At 46.0% G+C, this 12,678-nt stretch overlaps 1 protein-coding gene across 1 annotated transcript in view; it reads right to left on the reverse strand.

Annotated features, from left to right (window-relative positions):
- The window catches only part of KPNB1 (karyopherin subunit beta 1), a 35,093-nt gene extending 24,076 nt beyond the window's left edge, over window positions 1–11,017 (reverse strand). The window contains exons 1-4 of the mRNA XM_073326304.2: window positions 10,736–11,017; window positions 10,293–10,351; window positions 7,026–7,208; window positions 2,205–2,405 (exon numbers count right to left, since the gene is read on the reverse strand). Coding sequence (XP_073182405.1) covers window positions 2,205–2,405; window positions 7,026–7,208; window positions 10,293–10,351; window positions 10,736–10,775 — 483 coding nt within the window. The 5' untranslated portion in view covers window positions 10,776–11,017. The remainder of the gene's footprint in view (window positions 1–2,204; window positions 2,406–7,025; window positions 7,209–10,292; window positions 10,352–10,735) is intronic.
- Between the last annotated feature and the right edge of the window lie 1,661 nt (window positions 11,018–12,678).

Here is a 12,678-nt window from a genome sequence, read left to right on the forward strand (position 1 = left end):
ATGCATCAAGCCCCCCCCAGTACGGTTTGGCAGTGAATTCTACAGCCAGAGGAAATTCAAGTCCTTTAAGGCCATAAGGCCTTTTGTTCACTAGAAACGCCAGGAGTCAAATATGAGCAACTTAACACCTCACTGTGACTCCGAGGCAGTGCACCCTTAACAAAGAGAGCACAGTCTGCTGCACCTGAACAGCATATGCATTCCAGAGTTTGAATCGCTAGTGCCAAATATTAAAAATAAATATTAAATATTACCACTGTGCTTCAAGTCAGCAAGCCTCAGACTGCCTCATTCAGCTATGTTATAGTGAGGTCAAACAACTGCCAATTTCCACTCTATTACCGTTTGAGCAGAGAGGCATGTATCAGTGGTCACTAATAGGCCCACGTTTGGTATACTGCCAGTGGATCATGCAAGGATGGACAGCTATAACCAAAAGAGGTAGTAGAGGTTAATCATTCAGGGTTGGAGGGACTAAATGATGAATACAGAACACCATCACTTACACCACAGGAAAAAATGAGTACCTGGAATGCAAGATCCCAAGGGTCCCTAAACTATTGTGTTAGGATTTATCAATATCACATTGAGGCACAATACAAAACAGTGTAAAAGGGACTCCTGTTAGGAAAAATTCTGTTCAGCAATCCAGGACAATCAAAAAATCCACTATGGATTAGTGAAGCTTAATTACTTGCTGTCTTCCAGACAACGGCTGACATGCACTTAGAAATCCTGGGTGTATTTGTAACTGACAATGGTTGACCTGAAGCCCCGCTATTCTAGTAGTAGTGATTGCAACTTTGAATCACCTCCTCATTTTACGTATCTCAGTATCCGTATTTTCCCTCCCAAGCCTGTTTACTTGCCCCAGAACTTATTACTGAAAAAATTTTTAGTTTTCAATTCAAATCAGTCAGGCAGCAACTCAAACCCTTCAGACACTCAGTGCAGCAAGAGGCACACTTATCTTTTCAGGTCGCTTTCAAAATCTGTTTTTCCTCTGGTCTCTCCTCCTGCCTTATTTTTGTTGGTTTCTTCCACTCCCTGTCCTCACTGACACTTCTGATACTGTTTCTTCACTTTACCCTATGAGGCTTCCCTCACTGCCTGCTCCCTGTCTCTCTCCTCTTCAAGGAGGGGACCCGCCTTCTGCAGTCATTACACGTTCTTCAGACCTCTCCGTCTACCACGGAAGCTTCCCAAACTTTGATTCCAATATTCCATCCTTTCTCCTGTAAAAGGGACACCACCTAAAATATCCCACTTGCTGCATGAATAGCAGTAGAAGGGGAAAACATGTTTATCCTATTACACACTGACTGACAAGATGTTTGACCATAGACTGAAAAGTGAAAGCGGACCTCCTGCTTTCCTTGTGAAAGCCATCACGCAGAAAATTTGCCTGACTAGAGCACTGCTTTTATAAACTTCTCTGGCTCTGATGAACTAGATGCACTGCACTTTACACTTCAGAAGGAGCACATCTGTACTCTTTCCAAAGTGTAATAAGGGGCAAAACAACCATTCAATGGCATTTACACAGAAACAGGCAGGAAGCCAGTTTTTGTTTTCAGCCTTAGGTCAGAACACAGGGTTTTTAAGTGCAGTTCAGATCAGCCACTTGTCCTATATACACAACACAGTTTGATACTAAAAACAAGTTGTTCACAAAAATTGTGACCGCTGTTTTCTTAAGGTCCTTGGCAGGAAGGTGCTGTACAGAGCAAAATATTTTGGTCAATATATAGAAGATACCTAGCCCATGATATAATGAAATAATTTAGACTTTCGAGTCCCCAGAGACAACCTCAGTAAGCATTTACCACTTAGTTGTAATCATTTTACTCATCAGGACATTTAACTGGGTTCTGAAAATGGCACCCATCTCCACAGGCTGAACACCATGCACACTCCATGATTAAATCTGCACTTTAGTAAAGATGACCTGGATTTATGTCGTGAAACCAGGTCAATTCTTCCTTCAGATGCCACTCTGTACTTTGGTCTCATCCGTGGGTTTTGTGGGGAATCATTCTGCTGCCTAACTCTTAGTATAGACATCCTCAACCTGCAGGCAACAAAACAGCCTATACGGGTTTGTTGCAGTTGACTGCAAATAGCTGTCTAGAGAAAACAAGTTTAGAAGGGAGAAAGGGTGAGAAAAGACACTGCATACCATATATTCAAGAGAACGCACTTACAATATCCTGACAGATGTAACCAATCGCCTCCAACGTTGACTCTTTCATGTGTTCAGTGCTATGCTGATTTGTAACGTTAGCTACCAGCTGAGGAATGAGTTCAGGCCACTGGTTCATGGGAATCTCGGCACAAGCAATGCCAGCCACACACTGTGAGGCTGAGCTGGGCCTGTATGTTTCCGTACCCAATGTCTGCAACACCTGTGGAGAAAACATCAGCAATTTAGTCAGATATTTCCAAATCAATTTCATAGTCTACACTTTGATTATTTGATATCAGAGACCCAACATAAGAAGATTGGAATCAAAGATCTCTACTTTAAGGGAAGGGAAGGGAGGGAGAGAGTACAGCAAATTTAACTAGCATGAGTTAGCTGATCAATTTTATTTTTACCCACAAACATGGATTAAAACAGGTAGATTTTCTGTCTCTCTCTCTCTACAAACAAGCATATAACCCCAGCATCTGAAATGAGTTTGCCCTTATATTAACAAGGTAGTTGTTTATCCCCTCCAGGCAGCAGGATTTGTCTGCATGATTCCATACATTTCGCAAAGGCACCCTTCATTTTCTGTGAAGAGTGCCCATATGCAATGAAACAGGAAGGGAACAATTCCCCTTTTTCTTCTATAAGATTATAAATCAGAAAAATCATCAGCAAAAGAAAGCTTTTCAACTTAGAGAAGAATTACATTAATTTGAAGCAATTTGGACCCCATTTCTTGATACACTTGACAAAGAATGCTGAGATAGCTCAAACAATGCTAAACTTCCATTCTACCTGACCTCTCGGCTTTTTCCGCTCCAACTTCCCACCCCTCCACCCTCTCCTTCCTTGTTTTGCCTGTGTATGTAAGTTTTTTTAAATTGTTACTCCCCCCCGCCCTAACATGTTATGCCTGTGTAATATTGTCCGATTCTCTATCGCCTGGTCTTGCAGCTTTGATGAGTTGTAAAGCTGAATAACTGCATTGGATATCCTGGGAAATGGGCAGCATTTGGTAAACATATATATGCTGGGAGTCATTTACCTCTTTGTATTATGAAAACGAATAAAAATTAATCACAAAAAAATTGGATAAATGGCATTCCAAATCAAAAATATAACTGGACAGCTTATGAGAAGATTATTTTTGAGTGGGGGTGAATAATATTTTAAATTTCTGTTACAGTTGAATCTCTAAGTCAAACTGTCCCAATAGGAAGCACTGAACTGCTTCTGGCTGACTAGTATGGCACAAGTTATTGTGACCTTTCTGCTTATTCTAACTGGTTGACTTGCTGAACAGTCCTTCTAGTCTTTGTTCAGCAGCGAAGACATTTTGTACTCTCCACTTCAACAAATAACTTCCATTTTTAAAAAAAAAAATTCTACTAATTGCAGGCACTCAGCCTTGGATACTTAGATCTTCCATTTATCCATACAATAGGTACAGCAATGTTGGTGGTATTGCAAGGTTCTCCCAAGCAACCTACCACTATTGTCTTAGTTGACCTTTAGGAATAGGGGAAAAGCTTCCATGGCCATTCAATCTTTGGTATTCACAATACCAGCTGGAGCCAAATGCGACTGATACACCAACTCATTTCACATTAGGCTACTGATAATCAGACAGTAGCAATTGGTCAACACATTCCTGTCACAGTTTAGGTCAACTGCACCCCCCCTGTGATCCAGCAAATGCATCCACTATTAGGTTTTTGGCTCCCAGCCATCATCTCGCTTGGATGGAGAGGCATCTTTCTCCATCCTGATCAGTGTTCTTCCATGCTGCACAGTCCCCAGTCTAAACTGAGAATTTCCCAGCAAACCAATCTGCCTTAATTGGTCAGCATCTGCACGTTGCTTTCACTCCAAAGGCTTTGTAATTGCCCAGTTTTAAGTTACCACAGTGCCCTCTCTAAGCAAGTACATTTATTCTTAAAGTGAAAGCATTACAGAGAAAATACATTAAAAACAGTAAAAACCCACACATACGCTAATAAGCTTACCAGAAATGACCCCACCCCCGCCGCCCCAACTCCAACAAGGGTCTGGCAGGCAATCAGCCCTTTAAATCCTATTAAGGGTTTACCAGCTTTTAGCCCAGAACAAGCATATTCATAACTCAATCTTTTTTTATATACAGCTTGGGTCTTTGATCTTTAGAGACCATGAACATGTTATCAGTCAGATAATGGTTCTTTTCAGGGTGTAGCTTCAAAAGGTTGGGTCTGGAGGTGGGAACTTGCATTCACCCCTTCCCCACCCAATCCCGGTGTCTCCTAGGAAACCTATTTAATTTTGTTTGTCCCCAAGTTCCTTCTTATCTGGCATATTGTTTAAAATAATACTTTGACACTTCTCCGGTTTTACATTGGCCAAGTCTCCTCCCCAGATAAGTTACATATAATCTCACAATAATATATACACTTTTCATTCATAATACAATGGACTCCAAAGCTATTTAAGTTTAGTTCAATAAGATCTCCCAAAGATATCACAGGAAATTGCCCTGTCACAACTCCCACTTAACTTCTAAACAGGAAAAAGGGTAGTGCAAATAAGAATATTCTCCAAGTTTTTAAGAAAGAGCTAGTCATCAGGAATCTTAACTCAAAAAGTTCTCTCAGTAGATCACTTGCACCAGATGATCCAATGACAATAAGTAAACGATTATTACTTTAATTCTTTGGAGGGACAGTATTAAAAGCAAATGAAACTGATGAGTTTCCTTCAATATACTACAACACTGCAGCTCCTAAACTAGGGATCTGTTATTTTGTAACTATACTATTACCAGAAACAAAAGCTACTAAATTTCCTGACACACATTTGACAACTGAAGTCAAAAACATCAAAACAGCATTACCCCCTTCCCCTCCCATTGAAAGTAATAACTGAAAAAAGTTAAATCATCACACAATATCTAATCATCCAACCTTACTCTGGAGAACACTACGTAAGTGTTAAACATTCAAAGACACCAATTATCCGAGACAAATGATTATGCAGAATGGGTAGTCCATTTGCATCCAGAATGTACCCACTATAAAGTTCTGCATAGATCCAAGTGCACATACATCTTCAAAAGTCAAAAAGATAACCAGCACAAAGGACACTCTGGCTGACAGCAAATGACCCATTGTCATTAAAGAATATAGCAGTTATTTGTTGGAAAGTCATTATTGCCAGGCCAGCATTATGTCTCTTCATGCTAACCACTTGCTAGCACAGCTAAAATCTCTTGCCATCTCCTCTGACAAAGGTCATAGCTTTTAGCTTGACAAATCACAAAGACACTCCACATCTTTACAAAACTTAGCGGTAGCTTTCAGCACCTGGAATTTAGGTAACTATTTTAACTGTATTCTGTAAACACCCACAGTGTGCTAGGCCCAGCGTACACACAGAAAGACTGTCCCTGTCTCAGAGACTTCACAATGGAAGCTACAATTAACACGGTTAAAAAAAAATTGAAGAAATTGTTCAAGTATGAAGAATAAAAATCAAATCCCAATGCATCTGTAAATTACTAGTGATGAAAACTATATCCTCCAAAAAGTCTGGAATCACAGTTCACCATTCAGAAATCTTTCTATCTGGCTATTCATGTGCTTCTGAAGAATGCTTTAACACAATACAAAAGCAGTCTCAGTTTTTGCCCCAAAACCTCACCTATAACTTTTCCTTCAAGCACCATGCTCCAACAGCAAATCCCACCTTTTTTTCCATGGTAAGGAAGAGAAAAACTAGTAGCAGAACAGAGGTGGAAAAACCTACCCTCTAACGTTATCTTAATGGGTGCTGGACATATTATTCTTCCCTAAGCACTATCCTACATTGCTTATTTAAGCATCAGAAGTAGACATTTGCCACATATTTTACACATCCGGCAACGACGAGATTGGGAAGAGTACTTACCAGGCTGCAAAGACTGGAGAGGAATAACTAAAGCAGAGGTTCCCCAACTTTTCTTATGGAAATACCCTGTTCCAGATCTACCAGATGCCCACATACCCCCACCATTCTCATCACTGATGCATTGTGTGTTCTTCCTAACACCACCTGTTCTTTAGCCATTTGCCCATATTTTACTGTTACATACAGAGATAGTTACAGTGGACATATACAACTGGGGAAAAACCCCAAAACAACCCTGACTAAATTCCGAGCTCAGTTAGACTGGACAGTTGCTGGGCAACTGAACCTGTGGTGTATGGTGTTTGGAGTTGAGTGCTCTGTACGTCAGTGTCTCTGTGTTCTCATTGGTCTATCTTGAAATAAATTAACTACCGTATTTTATAACGCAAATTCCCCCAGAGTTTTAAAGCTTCATCTATGCAGCCTATTATGAAAATGCAATAAATAAAATCCACCATTACACAGTCTCTCCCACGAACCCCCCAGAGAGGTCTCATGTACCCCCCCCAGGGGTACACATATCACAGTTTGAGAACCCCTGAACTAAAGCAACACAGCCCTAGACCTCGGTTTACGAGAAATTAAAAAACCCCACAGTGCTGTGTTCTACCCCAGAGATAGCTGCATTACAGAGTTGGTGAACTTGTTCCCTCTCCTATCCTTTAGCTACCTCTCAGATGTGTTCTGCAATTTAATGCTTGTGAAACAGCTCCTCAGATTAAAGGTGCTAAAGCAACATAAAGTATTAAGTACAAATGAGGTTCATTGTTCCATAATGGTAAGAAAAGTAACAATTTTTCTAACAGTGAGAAATAAGTCAAATGTTCGTTACTCAGCCATATTGTGGGAAAAGTGATAAGCTGTTTGGAAGTGAATGGACAAAAATGGAATTCACTGAAGTACAGAAGTTACTTACATAGTTCTTGACTTCCCTGCGAGCATTGGCATCGATTGCAAGCCATCTCTGTTGGTACTGGGCCTTGATATCTGGGTCCTTAGACGTCAAAGAGTTCTTGATCTGTAAACCAGCTGCAACTCTGGCAACCTGGCTGTTCCCTGGATTTGCCAGCACTCTGGACAGTTCCACAAGGAAAGTGGGCTGGGTCAGGAGAAGAAAACTTGTTTATCAATGGATACAAACACATAATCTGCTCTTAATCTGAATCCGATCCATTAGGTTTTTCTAACTAAAGAGAATTAAATTTTTACCCAACCAAACAAGAGCAAAACTCTTTGGACAATTTGGAAAGTATCTGACCAATAGCATACTGCTGCTACCATACAATGACTGTATTTTATACCAAGATTACGAACGTTAAGATTCTAATTAGAACTACCGGAAAGCAATCTAACTAGATGTGACTTTGTTGGATTTTTTTCAGACTACTTGAGACACTCAGATACCTTTCACAATCCTATTGTCTGTTTAAAGTAGGCCTTTAAATAAAGCACTCAGGTCCTATTCCAAGGCCTATATCACCCAGGACAGTCTGTGTTCTTAAAACTAAGATGAATTTAAATGTCACATCGAATAAAAAAATATTTCTTTTTTCCAAGGGGAGCACCAAGCCAGTTTCCTTTTGGAATTTTTTTAATGCTTTTAAAAGCTCAAATCAGGTGCTTTATATACAGTAAAATATTTCTGTAAGAGTAAGTTTATTACACAATTTCTCTAATGTCAAAGATATCATTTTTGCAGGGCTATTTAACGTATGTTTATCAATACCTGCATTTGTACTGTTTGGTTTTGGTAACAAGTGAAAAAGTCTTTAGGATTTGGACTACTCGCAATTTGACAGCTTGACACGTGATACGTTTCTGCTTTGTGTGGTATGGAGAAAGAGCTCCATTAGTGCGACTCTTGTGCGAAGACTGACCAAAGCCTTGTCTCCACTAAAAATTGTGTATGTGTTTTTCGGTGCAGCTGCACTGGTTTCAATATCAATTCATACCAAAGTGATTCAGACATGGTGGAATCAAGCCTTTCTGAAATGGTTTTCTCTACTTTATACTAGCATTTAACCAATCTTTTAAATTGGTGCAACTGCACTCATAGTTAATACAAACAAAATTTCTAGTGGAAACCAGGGCCTAAGAAAGACTACCTAAAAGTAGCTATGCAGCCATTTTTAAGCAGGTAGTGAGGACAGAGGAACGTGTGTTCTTCATGGTCCAAAATATCCCCTAAAAAAGTTAAATAAGCTATCAAAGAATCTGTTTTAACACCCAAACTGCAGAGTTTGTAAACAAATATATAGTTTAAAACCACCATTTTAAGCTAAATCAGTCTTGCAAAAATATCCTGAAAAATGCAATGCCCAAGGCAAGAAATCTACTTGTTCACCTTTTACCATAATGAAAAAGCTACGTTTACTTATCCATCAAAAATGTATTAATATTTGAGACACAAAATTTTGCAAGCCTGGATTAAATTAAAAATGGGGGAAGCTTTCAGGAAAGGAATGTTTTTGGGATAGAAAGTGAAAGTGTTGCAAGGACACATCCCTTGAGGGGAAACAGTGGGCTCAACTCCCCAAATGCCATATATCTGATGAAGACTATGCCAGGAAAATCCACTAAAGGTAAGAGTAGCCAGCAGTCACCAGTTCTTTATTTTCTCTCACCTGCCTCCCTCAAATGGTTAGGTGCTGTTTTTTTTTTAAAACTACTGACAATAGCTTTATTCATTCTAGGCCCAAAAATCACAATTCTAATTTAGAATTTCTTATTTAATTTTTCTAGACTGCAAACCCAAACCCAATTGGGGTGTACTCACAGCTTCCACACACAGAAGCATTGCAGGAAGACTCAGCAAGAGCCCCAAAGTAAGGGCAGAAAAAACTCGAGTTTCACTGGAGGGCAATGATTCATTAAACAGTTAGCCAGAGAATTGGAGCTAATGTGAAACAGTAAGCAACTTTGATTACCAGATTTCACAAGCCTTTAACATTAAATTACATACAAATAACCTGCATAGGCTGTCAATTTATGCTGGTGGAGAGGAAAGAATGTATATGCTTGCCAAAAAATTGAACACCCAATTTTTTTTTACCTCCAATCCATCAGACAAGTCAGTGCCAACTAACCTTCACAGCAGCAAAGAGGAATGCAATAATTCACTCATATTTAATCACTCACACAAAGAACCAGAGATTGCCTCCAGGATGAAAGCAGAATAGCAATTCTAAGAATAAGATCCATGCACCCTTATTGTAGAGTAATGGTTGTAATGTTGTGCCTTGATTACACACACAACATACATTAACGGTAGGACATATTTTTAACTTAATCCTCCCTTGATTTTAGTATGTGCATGTGTAGACGATACTAAGAGTTCATAACACACTAATGGCAGTGTGTCATTTGCAGATTTTTGAGTACCCTTTCCCTCTGGAACAAAGTGACCCGGAGCCTTTCGTTTCCCTTAAATGCATTCTAAATCTGCTCTAGCTCCACCCAGGGCAGTGGACCCCAACAGTGTTAACACCTTCATCCCCTACCTCCACCTTATCTGGGCCACAGACAAGTGGGAGGGGACGGGGGGGGGAGGGGAAGTGAGGGGAGAAGCGCCTAGTTCAGAAGAGAGTGAGGGTCCTCTTAAGAGTAAAGGGGGCTAGGATGAAAGGTAAACAGGATCCAAACACTGGAAGAGGAAAGAGGAAAACGAAGGGGCCAAGAATGAGACAATCAGAAGGCCTGGCAAAGGGAAGAAGGAATGTACCGGCCCATGAGAGCAATGGCGGGGGGGGGGGGATTGAGAGCAGGCAGAGAAGGGTAAAGGCCCAGCATGGCAGGCACAAGATAAAGGGGGCAGGATGAAGGATCAGGTTCTGCCTGGGGCGGGGGGAACAGAGGGGAAGTGAAGGGCCTACAGGGAGGTGGCTGGGGGGGGTGTCCCAGCTCCAGGGCCTCTTCCGGGCGCACCCTACGCAGCCCGGTCTCCCCACATGGAGCGCAGGCCCCGTCGCGGCACACGCAGCGCCGCGCAGCCTACCGCCCTCCCCCGCGCCCCGGCTCCGCGCCCCCATTGGCCGGCGCGGCTCCCGGGCGCGTCACCATTGGCCGGCCGCCGCCCCGGCTGGCAGCCGGCAAGTTGGGCTGCGCCCTTGATGGCGGTTCGGCCTGCGCGGGGCAGGGCGGGGCGCTCCCCGCCCGCGGGACCCCGCCGCCCCGCGGCGCTCACCAGGTTCTCGATCGCCGCCTGCTCCAGGAACTTCTGCGCCGCCTCCAGCTCGGAGCGGTCTGCGGGGTGGGGGGGGGAGCCGGAGTCAGTCACTGCCCGAGCCCGCCCCTCCCCCCGCTCCTCTCCCCCCGGCCCGGCCCGGCGCGGGGCGAACGGGCTCCCCGCGGCCTAGCGCCTCCGCCCGGCCTCCGCCCTCATCCAGCGCCCGGCCTCGGGCCCCCCCTCCCGCTCCCCAAGCCCCGCTGCAGGGCCGGCTTCGCCCCCCGCCGCCAGCCGGGGCAGGCCCCACGCCCGGCCTCGCCCGGAGCCCGCCTCCCAGCCCGGCCTCCCGCCGCCAGGCCCGGCCACCCCCTCAGGCCCGGCCGCGCCCTCCCGGGGCTCGGCGGCGGCGGCCGCCGCCGCCCGGCCGCTCCCCGGGCCCTCCCCCACGTGCTGGCCCCTACCCGGCGAGACCGTCTTCTCCAGGATCGTGATGAGCTCCATGGCGGCGGCGCGTCTCCGGCACGGGGCGGGGTCCCGCTCGCTCGCTCGCGCTCTCGGCTCCTGGTGCGTGGGGGACCCCGGGGCGGGCGGGCGGCGGAGGGAGAAAGGGCCGCGCGGGTGGGGGAGCGCGCGCACCGACTAGGCGGAGCGGGGGGGGAAGGGGCCGGGCAGCCGCGCGGGCGGAGGGATATGGCTGAGCCGGGCCCGCGCCGCGCCGCTGCACAGACTCATTGGCTGGCAGCGCCCCGCACGCCCGGCGCTCATTGGGCCGGCGCCGGCGCAGCCGCACGCGCGGCCATTGGCTGAGCGGGGCTCCGGCGCCGCGCGCCGATTGGCCCGTTTGGCCGGGCTCGGCAAGGGCGGCCCAGAGAAGCGGATGGAGAGGCCGGGGCCGTCAGCAGAAGTTCCCGAGGGGGAGGGGCCATCAGGGCCAGGGGCTAGCGGGGGGCGGAGCCATCCGGGGCTGCTGGGGAGCTGAGGGGGGGCTAGAAGGGGGTGGGGCCTATCAGGGCCATGGGCTAGAGGGGGGTGGGGCCATCAGGGGCTCCTGGGGGGGAGGTTAGAGGGGGTGGGGCTTATCAGGGCCAGGGGCTAGAAGGGGTGGGGCCATCAGGGGCCGCTGGGGACCTAAATCGGGGGGGGATAGGGCCCATCAGGGGCTGCTGGGGGCTAGAGGGGGTGGGGCCATCAGGGGCTCCTCGGGGGTGGGGGGGAGGTTAGAGGGGGTGGGGCTTATCAGGGCCAGGGGCTGCTGGGGGGTTAGAGAGGGGTGGGGCCATCAGGGGCTCCTCGGGGGTGGGGGGGAGGTTAGAGGGGGTGGGGCTTATCAGGGCCAGGGGCTGCTGGGGGGTTAGAGAGGGGTGGGGCCATCAGGGGCTGCTGGGGGCCTAGGTGGGGGTTGGGCCATCAGGGCAAGGGGCTGCTGGGGCTCTAGCGGGGGTGAGGCCATAAAGGAAGCTATATGTGGCTGGGATTACAAGGGACAGGAGCTGGGGCCATATGAAAGGATGTGAAGCGAGCGGGTTCTAGGAGCTGGGGTTGTACGATTGGGGAATGACTGAGGAGGCCCTGTTTTAAATCAGAAGAAATAGCGCTGTGTCTGGAGAGGACTGTGGTTTTAGAAATGTAGGAATTGCTATGGGATCAGATCAATAATACATCTGGGCGAGTGCCAGAGGCTTCAGAGGAAGGGGTAAGAAACTCATAATGGACAATTCTGGAATCCTCTGCCCACGGGGGCAGTTTCTTCCTAAGCAGCTAGTGGTTGGTGCATGCTCTAAAGCAAGAGGATTTCTAGCCCATATGTAATTATTATGCTAATGTAGCTGTGGATACTCTCCTTTTCAATAGGGGCTGCAGCTCAAGGGCCTGGGTCAATAGGAACACTGTCTGTAATGGCTGGTCTATAGCATTAGTCAGCCACTCACTGCTTGGGGTTAAGGAGACGCTGCCATGGGTCGGTTGCCCATCATTGTCCATCATAGTGTTTCTCATACATTCCTCTGCAACGTCTGGTAGGTACAGTCCACTCTTGGAGACCTGTTGCTGAACTAAATGGATCACTGGAGATAGTATAGGCTCGTGGGTGGAGCACTGCTGGGATACAGCAGACTGGGGTCTATTCCTGGCTCTGCTATACCTGCCAGGTCTTAGTTTCCCCATATGTAAAATGGGGAGAATAATACTGACCACCTTTGGAAAGTACTTTGAGATGGACTGATGAAAATAACTAGGTGTTAATAATTATTAATTTGTATTGTTGGTATGACCTTTTTCTAGGTTCCTGTAGGAGACTGTGGTTACAGGAGGATGGGTTAGCATTCTGGGAACTGGGCTTGCAGGGGAAGGTGCTGTGCCTATGAGGACTAGAGGGGAAGGACATATTGGGACTCCAGGGAGTATG

The sequence above is a fragment of the Lepidochelys kempii genome, chromosome 27 (genome assembly GCF_965140285.1).
Source record: "Lepidochelys kempii isolate rLepKem1 chromosome 27, rLepKem1.hap1, whole genome shotgun sequence".
Taxonomy (NCBI): Eukaryota; Metazoa; Chordata; order Testudines; family Cheloniidae; genus Lepidochelys; species Lepidochelys kempii.